This window comes from Emys orbicularis, chromosome 9, assembly GCF_028017835.1.
Source record: "Emys orbicularis isolate rEmyOrb1 chromosome 9, rEmyOrb1.hap1, whole genome shotgun sequence".
Classification (NCBI taxonomy): domain Eukaryota; kingdom Metazoa; phylum Chordata; order Testudines; family Emydidae; genus Emys; species Emys orbicularis.
Genome location: NC_088691.1, coordinates 104472732 through 104487943, shown reverse-complemented (window position 1 = coordinate 104487943; position 15212 = coordinate 104472732). Strand labels below are relative to the sequence as shown.

The 15212-nt window shown below is 48.4% G+C and overlaps 1 protein-coding gene across 1 annotated transcript in view; it reads right to left on the bottom strand.

Annotated features, from left to right (window-relative positions):
• Positions 1-15212, bottom strand: part of IL1RAP (interleukin 1 receptor accessory protein) — a 61321-nt gene that overhangs the window by 22073 nt on the left and 24036 nt on the right. The window contains exons 3-7 of the mRNA XM_065410988.1: positions 8497-8782; positions 7539-7731; positions 3748-3913; positions 2599-2670; positions 198-327 (exon numbers count right to left, since the gene is read on the bottom strand). Of these exons, the coding sequence (XP_065267060.1) occupies positions 198-327; positions 2599-2670; positions 3748-3913; positions 7539-7731; positions 8497-8782 (847 nt within the window). The remainder of the gene's footprint in view (positions 1-197; positions 328-2598; positions 2671-3747; positions 3914-7538; positions 7732-8496; positions 8783-15212) is intronic.

Genomic DNA, 15212 nt, shown 5'->3' with positions numbered 1-15212 from the left:
ACTAAGAAACGAGTGACCCTTGGCTCCTAAAGTTTGAGACTTGCCAATAACCTGAACAGGCTTTTTCCATTGGGAGCTCCAGGTGTTGCCAAAAGGGGCAGTGCTGTTGAATACCCCAGGCCTCTCTCTGTGGGATCCCGTGTGCGGCTAGCGGAGAGGGCTGAAAAAGCTATGCAATGAACGTTACGAAACGTTACCTTTCGGAGACTTTTATTTTCAGGTCTGTGATATCGTCTGTATTTTTTCCATCAACCGTCCACCAAAGCTCCGTTCGGGAGTCCTTCAGAAAGGTGAAGTAAACTTCGCAGGGCAGAACCAGCTCGGCACCTAGGAGCAGAGGATTAGGGTGAAGTGGACGTAGCAGCAGCAGCCTTGCATCGCTTCTACTGTCCAAGGCCTTTCATAGCCCGAGTGTAAATAGAAATGAAAAGGAACAGTCACAAGAGTGAAATGCCTGCAAGCTGCATGGAAGCTTTTTCAAAACACCATAACAGAGGCTCAAACTAAATGTATACTGCAAATAAAAAATACAGGAAGAGGACCAAAAAAATGCCACCACGGCTAAACAACAGAGTGAAAGAGACGGGTAGAGATAAAAAGACATCCTTTAAAAACTGGAAGGCAAATCCTACTGAGGGAAATAGAAAGGAGCATAAACTCAGACAAGTCAAGTGTAAAAGTATAATCAGGCAGGTCAATAAAAAAGATTCTGAAGAGCAACTAGCAAAAGACACAAAAACTACCAGGAATGTGGCCAAAATACATTTTCAAATGTCTGATAACCGTGCAATAGTGGGAATATTTCACTTTTGTTTTACAAATAAACAGTAAACAAACAAACAAACAAACAACTCTCTCCCTAACCAGGTACTTAAGTGGTTCCTACCACCACATTGTGAGCGCCTGTGGTGGGGTGTTCACCCCATACTTGCCCTGAAGGGGTTCATGTAGGCTAAGGAGGAGGCCAATCAACCAGCCAGGCCACAGCTGAGGGCAATAGGAGGTTTAAGTAATCCTCTGGCTGACTGAGGAAGCCCAGAGAAGGAATGGGCTGGGTTTATAAAGGCAGGAAGCTGATAACAGAGGGGGCCGCGGGAAACAGCCTGCAGTTACTGCCAGGGAAAAGGGAGGTGTGTTTGGGGCTACCGAGGCAAGTAGCCTACGGTTACTCCCTGGGAGCAGGGAGCTGTGGGGCTGGCAAACCCAGAGAAGTGGGGAGAGCCGGAAGGTAAGGAAGGGCTCAGGGAAACGGCAGCAAGGTCCAGGGTGGAACAGCCCGTGGCTGCTGAGTGGAGGGTCCCTGAGCCGGAACCCGGAGTAGAGGGTGGGCCCGGGTTCCCCTACCTGCCACTGTGGAAGTGGCACCAGTTAGGCAGTGACTGGGAAGATGGCTTTGAAGAGACTGTGATACCCCCTAAGGGGGAAGCGTGCACAGCGACCTGGCCGGAGGGCCAGGTGTCACAGAGAGTGCAGCAGTAGGATGTGCAGCAAGCAGCAGAAGGGGGGCCCTAGCCCTGGACGGTGCTGGTCCCCAGAGCGGCCAGGAGGAGGCACCCCCAGCTGTCAGTAAACCCCATGACAGTGGGGTCCCTCCCCACACACAATAATTGGTTTATTCTCAACACCCCTGGGAGGCCAGACGGGGCTATTGTCTCCATTTTACAGATGGGGAACTGAGGCAGAGAGAGAGTAAATGACTTGCCCAAGGTCCCACAGGAAGTCTGTGGCAGAGCAGGGACTGAACCCAGATCTCCTGAGCCCAAATCCAGTGCCTTCAGGACAAGATCTTCCTCCTTGTTATGAATCATGTTTATTATTTATTTATTATTTGTAATACTGCAGCTCCCGGAAGCTGTCCGTGCCTAACGATCAACGAAGAATGTGCTAGGAGCTGTGCAAACCCAGAGTATCAGACGGTCCCTGCCCCGAAGAGCTAACAATTTAAAGAGACCAGACAGGCAGAGGGCCGGGGAAGCGGGAAAACACACCAGCAGAGTGAACTATGTGAGGGTGGGCATAATTTTAGGAGGAGATCGGCTAAATAGAAAGAAAGGGGTGGGGGAGAGGGCAGGAGAGAAGACGGGCAGGTGTGGAGTGAAGATAAGCTAAGGAGACTGTGGGAGGGGAGGGTTAGCACAACCAGACAATCAGCACGGGGCAGAGAAAGTCCAGTTAAACCTGTAGAAAGTTCTCTGAATGTCTGCAGATCCCTGTCTTGGCCACTTCTGAGGAACGGACGCCCCCAGCTGCGCCCCATTTTACCCCCTTCTCTCCAGTGCTTTCTCTGCTTCTGAAGCTGCTCCTACCAGGTGGAGCCTGATTTCCATGTTTATTATTTCAGTAAGTCTGTCTGCTCAAAGAACTGCCTGAAGCTGTGTTCTCGTGTCCCATAATTGGGCTTCGGCAATTTGGAAGCGACAGAAAAGAGAGAGGATCCCATGCTGCTTGCAAAGCAATCCTGGCCCCCATATTCTTCAAGTAAAGACGCGAAGGAGAGCCGTGGGAAAGCAGGCAACCGAAATGAACCCCTGTGCTTGTTAATTACATGGCTTAAGATAATCTTCCCCATCACTGTGGGCAGCTACCGCTGTGATTTACCTGCTTCGAGTTCGTAGATTATTTTCGCATTTGGAGAGAGAATCTGCGGTGGCATTGCCGTGTTTGGAGACCCTGCAGAACAGAAAACAGAATCCCCACCCCGGGGTCCCAGTTGAAAACACAATCAGTCTTCGTTAGGATATTGAATGATTTCAGACTATTTTATAGTAACTAGCCATTTGCATATACCCTACCCTCTGTGACCGCACACTAGGGTCACTCACCCCCTGCTTCCCTGAGCCCCCAGATGTGTGTACCCATCTCCCGCTGGAGTTGCTAAGAATTGTGCATATGTCCCAAAGAGCAGAAGCTGATCTAAGTAGAGAGTGGTCCCAGTCACAAAACTTGGTGCCCAATCCAGATTTTGAAAACCCCCAAGTATAGGGCTGTCTGGATAGATGATCTGGGCCCAGTTGCAGTCCGGAGGAATATCACCTCCATCTAGGCACTTCGGCCTTTACCTACAGTTCAGCCTATCCCACAGATTTTTCTACTGCTGCTCTTTAAAAACAACAACAACAAAAACTGGTTTTTCCTGCCAGCAGTATTCTCTCCTCCTACCATGCATTCCGTGAACAGCTGTTACCACGTGACACAAGCACGTTCTAGTGTCTACCAGGTCTTTACGGTCTGCATTGCGGTTGCTGCCACTTAGACTGAGCATTCTTTGTTACTTGCATAGCACCACATGTGTGTGCTACGCACACAGTAGGCAGCTCTGAAGAGACAGCCTCTGCCCTGAAGATCCTACAATCTGAACAGATGAGCCTGCTAGTTTTAAAATACAGCCTGAGAGATGGTAGGAAACATACAGCAGCCACTGGAAAAACGAGACACTGTTTCTAATAGTGAGTTGAGATCACCATAGACAGACCGTGATGAGGCAATGCCAGCAGAGGCCAGCCCAGATCATCTCATCCTCACTCGCACTACTCACCCAGCCGGAGATGTGTCCTGGGCATTCACACGCCGGGGGAGGCTGACCCCAGCAAACCGAAATACACACCTGGTGGTGGCAGATTAATTAATTCATTTACGCCAAGGAGTCAGAGATGGGACCAATAGTCACTGATTGAGCCCGCAAGAGCCTTCTCCAGATCTTTTCATCTCTGCCGCTACAATTCTGCATGGTTTTTTTATCCTCCTTACCTACTACCTTCATCCTTATGCTTCTGGTGAGGTTGTAGGTCCTTCCGTTCTCCGTGTAGCTCACAATGCAGGTGTAGTTGCCTTCGTACGCACCGCGGACAATGCCAATGTTGAGTGTTGGGCCATTGGGAAATCGGTCGTGGAAGTCTTTCACCAACACACAGTTCTAGAAGCAGACAGCAAAACACTTACATTTTTCGAACAAAAATTCAGAAACTTGTTTTCAATCCCTCTATACAAATCTAAATCTCTGCTTGGAATAAGCCTAGCAGGCAGTATTTGGATTTTGATTCAATTCAGGCTAAGGCTAAGTTCTACAGCATCAAAATCTCATGAGTCCAATAAGGTGAGGGGGACATTTGTCCACCCTTTGCCTCGGTTTCCCCAGATGGAGCAAGTTACTTTTCAGGAAAGATTAAGGCTGGGATAGGAACTGGAAGGAATCAGGCACCCAGCTCCCATTGAACTGTATGTCTAATTCCTCTTCGCCTCTCTTCCAAGCGGGATGAGTTGTTGGGGCTCTTCAGGTCAGTTTCCTATTGATGGAGAGATCACTGATGTGCAGTATGGGTACTGTCTTTGTTTAACTTCTTTTTTCACACTATAGGCACCTGTGCTGGAACAGAGGATGCTACAAACAGCCTGCAGGCAAATCCCCTCTTTCAGAAATATCAGCCAATGCCTGGTTCCCAGGGAGCAACTCTGCCTCAAGAATTAGAGAGATTGAGACAGACAGCAAACTCCCTTACTGTTTATAACTGCTCCCCCAAAGATTCCACATCACAAAACTAACCATACAGCATGTCTTCGGACTGTACGCTGCTCGCGCTGTAAGAAAGCGAACAGGTGAGACTGTAACAGCACCTGCTAGTGTCTCCTGCCATAACATCCCTTAAACTCCTGGGCCATTAGGCTCTTTTAGGCTGTGATTTTCAAAGCACCCACGAAAGCCAACTGGATCTGCGGGTCTCAGCACCTCTGGAAACCAGCGCATAAATGCACACAGTTTAACTAAGCAGTAAACAAAGGGGAGACGTAACAACCTACAGGTTATTCAGAGGGTACAAACACCAAGAAAGGAGAAGAATTATTTAGCTCAGTACCAAGGGGTATAATGGGATGAAATTAAAAAGGAAAACCTCTGGCTGGAGATTAGGGGAAAAGTCCCAGAACAAGAGCTATGGGGCTGTGGAAAGGTTTACAAGAGAAGTGATGGAACACGCTGGCAAGTAAAACCTTAACCACCTTTGCACTTCCAATGCTTTTAATTAGGACTATAACAGCGTTTAAAAGACTAAAACAGCGTTTAAAAGAGAACTGGATAAATTCATGGAGGTTAAGTCCATTAATGGCTATTAGCCACAATGGGTAAGGAATGGTGTCCCTAGCCTCTGTTTGTCAGAGGGTGGAGATGGATGGCAGGAAAGAGATCACTTGATCATTACCTGTTAGGTTCACTCCCTCTGGGGCACCTGGCATTGGCCACTGTCGGTAGACAGGATATTGGGCTAGATGGACCTTTGGTCTAACCCAGTACGGCCGTACTTATGTTCTTATGTTCTTAATCACTGGAGTATCCGGGCACCAACAAAACTGCCTCAATAAAATTTTGTCTCCACTGCTCCCCTTCGTGTGTTGGGTTTTTCTTCTTTCTATGACAGCGAGCGCAGGTACTGCAAGGAATAATCTTGAATAGGCAAGGCGAAGGAGTAGATGACCCTAGTAGGTTTATTCCATCTCTGACTTATCAGGTTCTATAAGAGAAAGAGCTCTTAGCGATGCTGAGATGCTGGAAGGGTGAGGGTCCCAGAAGAAAGAAAGATACGGAAGTAAAAAAAAGGACAAGAACTAAACTTAACTCTATTCACAAACTGACACCAAGTTGCACAGACACGTCTGCAGCTGGCATAGCACTTTTGCTCTCAATGAGACTACGCTGATTGATGTCAGCTGAGGATTTGACCCAAAATGAGCAACTGACCAAAAGAAATCCACAGGACAGGAACCTTAATAAGCCTTCCTCTTTGTCAGAAAAAGCAGGGAACCTGTCCCAAGTGCCAAGTTACAGGCCCCTTTTCAGAAAGGTTTATATCCTCTAAATATGCTGATGATAACTTGACTGTCATAAAAGATAAAGATTTGTATGTTTTCCAAGTGATTATTTCTGAATGGTGCGTTTCCAACTCAGATTTATCTTAATGTGACAGTTGAAGACAGAGGTAATATACCATTGTTAATGGCTTTTACTAGGCAAAATGACTTTTACGGCTTGCTGTCTGCAAAATGATTTAAGTGGGGCTCTTCGTTTCATTCTGCTAATTGATTGTCAATATTTGAACATCAATAGATGATACAAATTAGTCCTGTAAACCACCAAAATGAAGCTATTCCTCTTGGCCCAAAAGGAAGTTAGACCAGATATACTAATTCCCAAATGTCGTTAGGGAGCAGCGAGCTGCACACCTGCGGCACCTTCCATCTAAGAATCTCAAACCGCTGTACAAAACATCAGCGATTTTAGCCTCCCAGCCCTGTGTGGCTGCATCTCCACTGAGACTACCTAGGGGATTCTCTCCCCGCAGGCTTAGCATGCAGCCCCTAACATTCTTACCCCTGTGTCACCTAGCCCTGCCAGGCACAGAGCTGGACACTGCTATGCCTGTCGCTAGCCACGGCAAGCGGAATCTCGAAAACCTCAAAGGAGACATCAAGATTTTAAAAAGTGAGGAGCACCCAACTGCAGACACCAGATAGGGGCCTAATTTTCAGGCGGTGCCTCCAGTCGGGCCCCCAAAAATCACTCGTCACTTTCCAACCTCTTCACCTAATAGTAATAATTGGGATGTAGATGTCCAGGCGCTTTACAAAGGAGGTCAGTATGGCTAGCCCTATTTTATAGATGGGGAAACCTTGAGGCACAGAATGGGCATGTGACCTGCCCAAGGTCATTCAACAGCCCAGGAACTGAACCAAGATTTCCTGAGTCCCGGTCTACTGCCCTCTCCAGAAGGCCACCCTGCGGCTAAACTCTTCCTTGTTAGAACATAAGAACGGCCAGACTGGGTCAGACTAAAAGTCCATCTAGCCCAGTGTCCTGTCTTCTGACAGTGGCCAATGCCGGCTGCCCCAGAGGGAATGAACAGAACAGGTAATCATCAAGTGATCCATCCCCTGTTGCCCATTTCCAGCTTCTGGCAAACAGAGGCTAGGGACACCATCCTTGCCCATCCTGGCTAATAGCCATTGATGGACCTGTCCTCTATGAATTTATCTAGTTCTTTCTTGAACTGTGTTATAGTCTTGGCTTTCACAACATGCCCTGGCAAGGAATTCCACAGGTTGACTGTCCATTGTGTGAAGAAATACTTCCTTTTGTTTGTTTTAAACCTGCTGCCTGTTAATTTCATTTGGTGACTACTAGTTCGTGTGTTATGAGGAGGAGTAAATAACACTTCCTTCTTTACTTTCTCCACACCAGTCATGATTTTATAGACCTCTATCATATCCCCCCTTAGTCATCTCTTTTCCAAGCTGAAAAGTCCCAGTCTGATTAATCTAGGCCCCAATCCTGCGTCAGTGCCAGCAAGGGACGTTTTACTGCTGACTTCCAAGGGAGCGAGATTGTGGCAGCAGCTCCAGTAATGTCAGTGGAGCTGCATCAGGGAGTTTGGGGGTAGAATTTGGCCTCCTGGTTCTTCTATGGCAAGGGTTGCACAGCTTGCTCTTTCAGGTGAGAAGCCCTGCACCCCGCTGCCTGGCCCAGGCTACAGTCCCACTACTCCCTTTCTTACCCTGTACCAGTTGACAGTTGGTTTTACGCTGGGGGGATAAAAGCCATCAATATCCGGACAAATGATCTTCTCGTTAGTATGCTCCAAATAGAACAGCTCTTCGGTGGGTTTTATTGATTGGCTGACGCAAGAAGCTTGGTCTTTCTGAACCACCTCCAGGGGAAACGCGACCGTGCTGCAATAGGTTGTGTTTCTAAGCACAAAGGAGGGAAACGCGATTAGCGTGGTCTAGTTTATACATGTGGCATTATGAATGAAATAAAATTAAAAGTCACAGTTTGGGTCAGAGAAATGACGACTCTAATGAGATAGATACAGCTTGAATTGTCGTATTTGCAAGTAGGAAAACTCCAGACAGACACACTGAGACAGACACAGCAGCCGCACAGTGCATTAGAAAAACCTGAAGACTGTTTTCCCCATGCAAATACAACTCATGTACTGCACCATCCTTTACCAACGTCATGAAAACAACGGGGCTAAGACGTGAAAAAGGAAGACAGACTGAGATCTCCTCTGTTGCTTTGGGGATGCTACATTCATTTTCTCCTGCACCCGGAGCTGTTTTTAATTCCCTGGAACTCTTTTGGGGTGTCAGGAAACTTTGGCAAATTAGCATCCAGTTGACATATTACCCTGCCTCTGAAGCTATCTCCACTTCTATATAGAGATTGCGCCTTACTGGAGAGGGCGTGTGGATTTTGCCAGTATTCTCTCCATGGACACTCTCAGTGAGCACGGAGAGGTATGTGCATTAATGTCTGCAAGGTGCTAAGCATTATTATAATATAAATTGGCTTGGCACTGAGAATTCTTGTCACTGTCACATTCTTTCACCATTAATTCTTATGTAAGTGGCCATCACCCGACAGTAAGATATTAAGCTGGCAACACAATTTTCTTGTTATATAAAAGGCATTTGGGTGCCCTAAAGTCTGATGCCTACTGCGCTGCTTACCTGAGCATGCAGGTATAATTCCCAGTGTCATTGAGAAGGGCAGGCCGGAACCAAAGGGTGTCTTTTTCCTTACTGATCCGATTGTCTGGGAGACGCAAGTTGATTGGCTCCTCCTTGTCCTGGTCCTGCCCAATCCAGTACCAGATCAGGGTTAAGCCAGCCGAATGGGCTGTACTGTAGTTGTATTTTAAGAAGGCCTCGAAGAGCGGGCATTTGATCCTAGCTGGTTCCCTGTCGTAGACCTGGATTTGTTTCATGGTGTCCACTCCCCAGTCATCACAGCGTTCTAGGGCCAGAAGGAAGAGATGCCTTAGCTTTCATGTGAGCAGAAAAGAACTGCTTAGCGCGTGTTCCTGCTCCCACTGAAATCAACATGTCTAGTGACGTCATTGGAGACAGAGCTGGGGATGCTACCTTCCGAATACTGGGCACCTGGAACCTGGCTTCTTCTTGGTGTTCTTCCTACAATTCCCCAAGATATGCGTCCCTGCCAGGGCAACCTCACAAGACTCGCGTGGGTAGAGCCAGGCTTCCCGGACAGCATGGAGAGAAATCTTACCTGAAAATGCCTCCTTGATGAACTTTATGCCACAGCTGTGTGTGCGTTTGTGTGGGGCAGCAGGGGCCAGGACCGTAGGGTATTTCCTGGTGGCAGAATCAGTTAACGTTGCCGCAGGACTTAGGGGCTGTTGCTGCAGAATTCAGTGGCACTGTGCCACCAACTACACAAACACCTGTTTCTATTATAGCGTAGGCAAGGAAACATGGGGGCTGGGCAAGGTTGCTGGTGGTACAGCGGGAGGACCTGGCATGGGAGGAGGCGCAGCGTACTTCTTTGGGGAGGGTGCTCCAGACCTAAGCAGCAGCATGGGAAAAGGCACAGAGCCCTGAGATGCATTCCCATGGCCACACACGTCATAAAGCAGGATCAAGGGGGGCTCACTGCAGGGTCTGACAGAGGGCAGAAGCTGGGCTGGGAGGAGGAAAGCTGCAGAGCAAACCCACATTCATCTTCGTCAATAACAAAGGAATAAAGACAAAGCACAGGCAAAAGGTCAATTGTTCTTTAACAGGCATCTCTTTTCCCCGTGTTTGCCTCCGCATGGAAGCTCCTTAATAAAATGGACACGGAATACAAGTGAATCCCAAAGCCACCGCGCTGGCTAACCGCTGTGTTTCCTAATTCTCCTCTGCGAGCCGAGAGAGGCTAGTGGTGTGACAACACATCCTGCCTCAGCGGGCAGGCCCTGCACACACACGGAAAACAGGGCTATCTGGTGGGAGTGCAAGGCCTCCTACTTGTGCTAACCCAGAAAACCAGAGTGAGTCACACAGAAAACTGAGTCAGATGCAGCAGTGCCGTCAGATACCGTGACAGTGCACATGGAAGGGGATTTACCACAGCCTCTCATGTGTGCAGAGAATGGAGGAGCTTTGCTAGACAGAAAACCAGAGTCCTCAGACCTATTTTCTTTGGGCCAATCCTGCTGTCTCCCATTGCCTGCCAGGGATCAGGCCCTTTTGGCACATCCTCCTCCTCCTCAAAGGGACAGTGGAAAGTATTCTGGCCCCAAACTGACATTTAAAAACAAACAAGGTGAAGAGCGGGGCTAACACAACCTAACGGGACAGACTTCGCTACCCTTGCACTGAGCAACACTAGCCTGCATAAAGAAGTGCTACTTAAATGTAAGAATTGAAGAATTTGGCCCAATCTGAATAGAAATGTTTTTCCTGTGATTCTAAAAATGTCAATGAAAACTGAACGTGTATTCCCTGGGAACGTGAGAAACCCAAACTAGCAGGAGAAACCTAGTGAAATGGACTGTCAACAGGAAGCCAAGCTGAGCGGTGTCATGTCATTCTTCAGAGAGCAGATAGCAAATAAATAAAAATAAATTAATGGAGATATCCTATCTCCTAGAACTGGAAGGGACCTTGAAAGGTCATCGAGTCCAGCCCCCTGCCTTCACTAGCAGGACCAAGTACTGATTTTGCCCCAGATCCCCAAGTGGCCCCCTCAAGGATTGAACTCACAACCCTGGGTTTAGCAGGCCAATGCTCAAACCACTGAGCTATCCCTCCCCCGAAACGGCATAAAGAGTGAAAAGTGAAACTAGATTTTTAAAAATTATTTCCCTTTAAACTCTCTGGCTGGTGTTTTCAGCATTGGCCTAACTCTGCTCCTAGTGAAGCCTGTGGTAAAACCCCTATGGGACTTCTCTGGAAACAGAGTCAGGCCAATGCTGAGTTCTACTGAAAACCTCATCCTGTAAGTCCAAAACATTGGCTAACCAGCATCACGCTCAAAGCCGAATGGGACACATACATCATGGACAAGGCCAACTGTGACCAATACATTGCTAAGCTATTTAGAAGCATGAGGTCCAAGCAACTTGATTTATACAAGGTCAGGACTTCAGAGTTGTTAACAAAGCAGACTGCTCAGTCAGTGACTGCCTGCTAAATGCATGATGAAGCTTTACTGCTATTTGCTTTATGGGTATTTATTTTCACAAAGAAAGCATACAGCCTCATCCCTTCCTCTGCTTCCCATTAAGGGAAGGGAATGCTGTCCTTCCTCTGTGAACAGGGAGTGATGTCTTGGGATTAGATCAGGGGACTGTACATGAGGGCTCCCTGGGGTTCGTTCTCACCTGCGCTCCATGTGCCACTGACTTCACTATGTCCCCTTGGGCTGGGTAAGTGTCAGTCGGCTTTATTTCTTCAAATGGCAGGGCCAGAGGGGAAAAGAAACCTACGTAAAAATGGCAATACTGAAGTTCTGGGCTCAAGGCCAATGAACTCCGCAATCCTGAACAATCCTTTGTACTTTGGAAGAGCTCCCAAGTCAGCACTACCCATGGTGTGGTGGGGGGTTGGTGTTGGTCGATGGCCACGTAAAAGAGAATTGTGGTTTTCCGTGATTGTCAATCACTCTGGTAACCGGTGGGCAAGGAGAGGTGTTACCTGGGCTGGGTACATTTTCCTGACTGTTTAGTAAGGCTGTCACGAAAGGAATGGCCAGCAACTGCTGAGTCCATTGCACGGATTCAGGAGTCAAGACGCGCTGAGGAATCCCAACTTGGAGAAGGTGGCGGGCTGCAAACCTCAGTGAACGAACTCGAAATGCAGCAGGCGGCCATGCTGATAAAGAACGGCTACACCATTCACCACAAAGCAGGGGTCTGGCTTTAGAGAGGCTGACTGCTCCCCAGCCCTCTTGGCTCCATAAATCTTGATAAACGCCCCAAGACCGCAGAAAGGAAAGCCAAGGACCGTCAATCTCAACTTGGACAGCAGAAGCAAGTGTTGCATCTGACATATAAACCTTTCAGGGCATGAGACGAGCTCCCCTCTACCCCCTCCTACCTGGCTGAGGCGGCCATACCCACAGGCTGATTTAGATTTACCATAGTGGGTGCCTTGTGCCTGAGAGGTTGGGTTTTGTCTAGGAGGACAAGTGATCTCTCACACACACAAAAGCCATTTCTTCCTCTTCAGCTGTTCAGTGGCTCTTTTCTCAACGCTGATCATGCCCTTTGCTGCTGTGACTAGCGCGCTGCTGTCGCAGAACAATGCAGAACCTGCTGGGTTTGTCAGGCTTGGAGAGAGCTGGTTGTATCATTTGCCCAGGATGTGGGGGATTTAATCTGTGCTGGAAACTGATCTTGATGTGTTTGCATTCAGCAGTGTTTTGTGTGCCAGCTCCCTGCTGCACTCCTCCCCCTCCCCAATCCGTTAGGCTTCATTCGAAGTTCAGAAACGTATTTACTGCCGATGCCAGCAAGCCCATAACACTTCAGTTGGCGATGTCAGTCTCAACAGGTGACAAGGGCATTTCGTCCTTCCCTGGACATTTCAAGTCCCGCGAATATCCTTCCACAACACAAAGGATTTCATTCTAAATACTGACGGGATAGCTCAGCTCCAGACATACTACAAAGTAGAACGACACCAAGGAGGGCTTCGGGGATCAGTGCAAGAGAACCGTCCAGAACTCAGGGTGCAATCCTAAACTGGCATAGCTCCACTGACGCCACGTGGGCTTACACTACCTTGGGCTCTGGCTTTCACAATCCAGGCACAGGCAGTTTCCTGTCTCTGAAACGTTCCCTGCACAAATTAGACCTGTCGGAGGTAAGCTAGGTGGAATTAGCATTCGCTCTGTGGCTTGAAGGACTTGTGTAGACTTCTGGGCTTGGGCTGCAGGCCCCTGCAACTCAGGGAGTCTACACAGCTATGAAACAGCCCTGCAACCCGAGCCCCGCGAGCCCAAGTGGGCTGGCACGGGCCAGCCGCGAGTTTTTCTTTGCTGTGTAGACAGACCCTCAGATACTGTAGCAAAGGGCACATTAAAGATGCCTAACAGAGAGAGCTGATGAAACTCTGTTACAATCCATGGATACTCACTCTGGAGATGCCAATACAATTTAATTTTAAAATTATGCATGCAAGTGTCACTATTATTAGCATTAATTTGTACTGCTGCAGTCTCGAGACTGAAGCCCCATTGAGCCTGGTGTTGTACAAACACACAGGAAGAGACAGTCCCGGTCCTGAAGAGTTAAAATCTGAATTGACAAAGGGTTGATGAGCTACGTGTTGTTATACCCATTATACAGCTGGTGGAACCCAGGTCCCGAGAGACTGCACGACTTGCCAAAGGTCACGCAGCGTGTTCATGATAGAGACTGGAATTAGACTCAGCTCTCCTGAGTCCCAGTCCAACACCCTACACCACCAACCTATCTCAATGTGTCAGCAAGAGGAACAATGCCTGCCGAAGGGGAAAGGAGAAGTGGGATGGGACAGGTCGTGGAAAGCCAGCATCAGTAAACACCAGTGTGTTCAGCGGCTGCAGGCCCCAGGGGAGAGGCTGGTTTACAACCCTGCCTGGGAAAGGGACGGGGAGCAAGCGAGGTGCAGGGAGGTGGGCAAACTTGATCCACCACCAACCCAGGAGGCCGGAGAGCAGAGACAAAGGTCATTCTAAGGCCACTGCACGTGTTCAATGTTCCTTGAGAAAAGGATGAGAAGGGAGGACTCCCTTCTTCTACAGTTCTTCTCTGATGCACGGGGAAAAGCAGCTCAGGTGGGGGAGGGGAGTTAACTTTGAATGGCCCGGGCTGTGGGTGTTACAACACCAACCTCGCATGCAGACAGATTTTTTTATTATCATCTTTGCTCTCTTGCTTTAAAAACCTGCCCCCTTGCTCAGCCTGGCTGTATCACGGGTGAGGAGGCTTAGCAGGGAGCCGGGACCCTGCTCAGAAGCTGAGCAAAGCTGGGTTCCTCTCTGCACAAAGGAAAGTGCTGGGGAAGGAGGGAAAATAACGGTGTCGCTCGACCTCCGGAAAGTAGAAAATAAACATTCTGGAACATTGCAGTTTTGTTCACAATGCTCCCCACTCCCCCATTAGGAACGCCTCCTATGGACACACAGACCATCTCCTCCACACACACGTGCACAACACACCAACAGAAGCGCCCATGCACACACAGATATACACACACACGATACGAGCTAGGGCACTGAGACTCTGGGGACCTGGGTTCTAGGCATGGCTCTGCAACTGGCCGGCTGGGTGACCCTGGGCAAATCACTTCCTCAATCAGTGCCTCAGTTTCCCCATTTGTAAAATGGGGATAATAATGCTGACCTCCTTTATAAAGCGCTCAGAGCTATAATAGATGTGATTATTAAGTGGGTACATTCTTTTGTAAATTGCTGTAAGGGGAAGGACTTTAAAGCAGGTTAAGTTACAGATATGCCAAATCCAGAACCCTCTATCCCAACTTCCTCAAACTTTCGTGGTTCAAAAGAAGTAGGACCCAGCTCTAAGCCCTTGCCAGTTCCTTTCAGTTTTTTGTTTTTCAAAACTCCTAACCAATGAAATTCTGCCAAACCAACCCCACCCCCAGTTTTGTCCATCACTAGTTAAAATCTTGGAGATGGCCTTACAAAGCGCTGCTTATGCGACAAGCCATCTACTCTGCTGGCATCTGCTACTACGCCATTGCCAAATAGAAGCATCCTTTTTAATTGTCTTGAATCCTTGGAAAGCTGCCCTCCCTGCAAAGTGTTTGTTTGCGCGATAACAGCAGGCTGCAAGCCAGCGATGTGGGTTGTTTCTTGGTGGATACGGAGACAAGCGCCTGATGCTTTGCTCTAGCAGACACCAGAGCGAGCTTCATCCGATCTTATCTGCGCTTTCCTCCAGCACACCCATCTCAGAAGCAACAGCGAGCAATACTCTATTACAGTGGTTTTCAATCTGTGGTCCACAGACTATGGCTAAGATTTCCAAAGGGGTCTGCACCTTCATTTTGTAGGGGTCTGCAAATGAAAAGAGGTTGAAAACCACTGGTCTACTATCAACTTAGCAGCTTCCTGCCATCTTTAGGTGCCACTGCCTTCCCATCTTAAGCAGAGCTGATTTGACTCAGCAATACACTGAGCTGGGAGGAGAGAGCCAGGTTCACATTCAGCTTGCTAAAGAATCAGCATCAATGAGACAAGAAAAGTTGGTCATGAAAGGCAATTAAGTAGAACGTAGTAATGACCGAAAAATCCCCCACCTTCCGCTCCAAGCCAAGATTGCAGGGTTGGGGTCACAATTCCAGAGGAAGAAAAGAAGGCAGACTGAATACAGTAGTGCGCGCCAGCAGCCAAAGGTGGGTACGTTCACACAAACAGCAGGAGCTGGGCAATT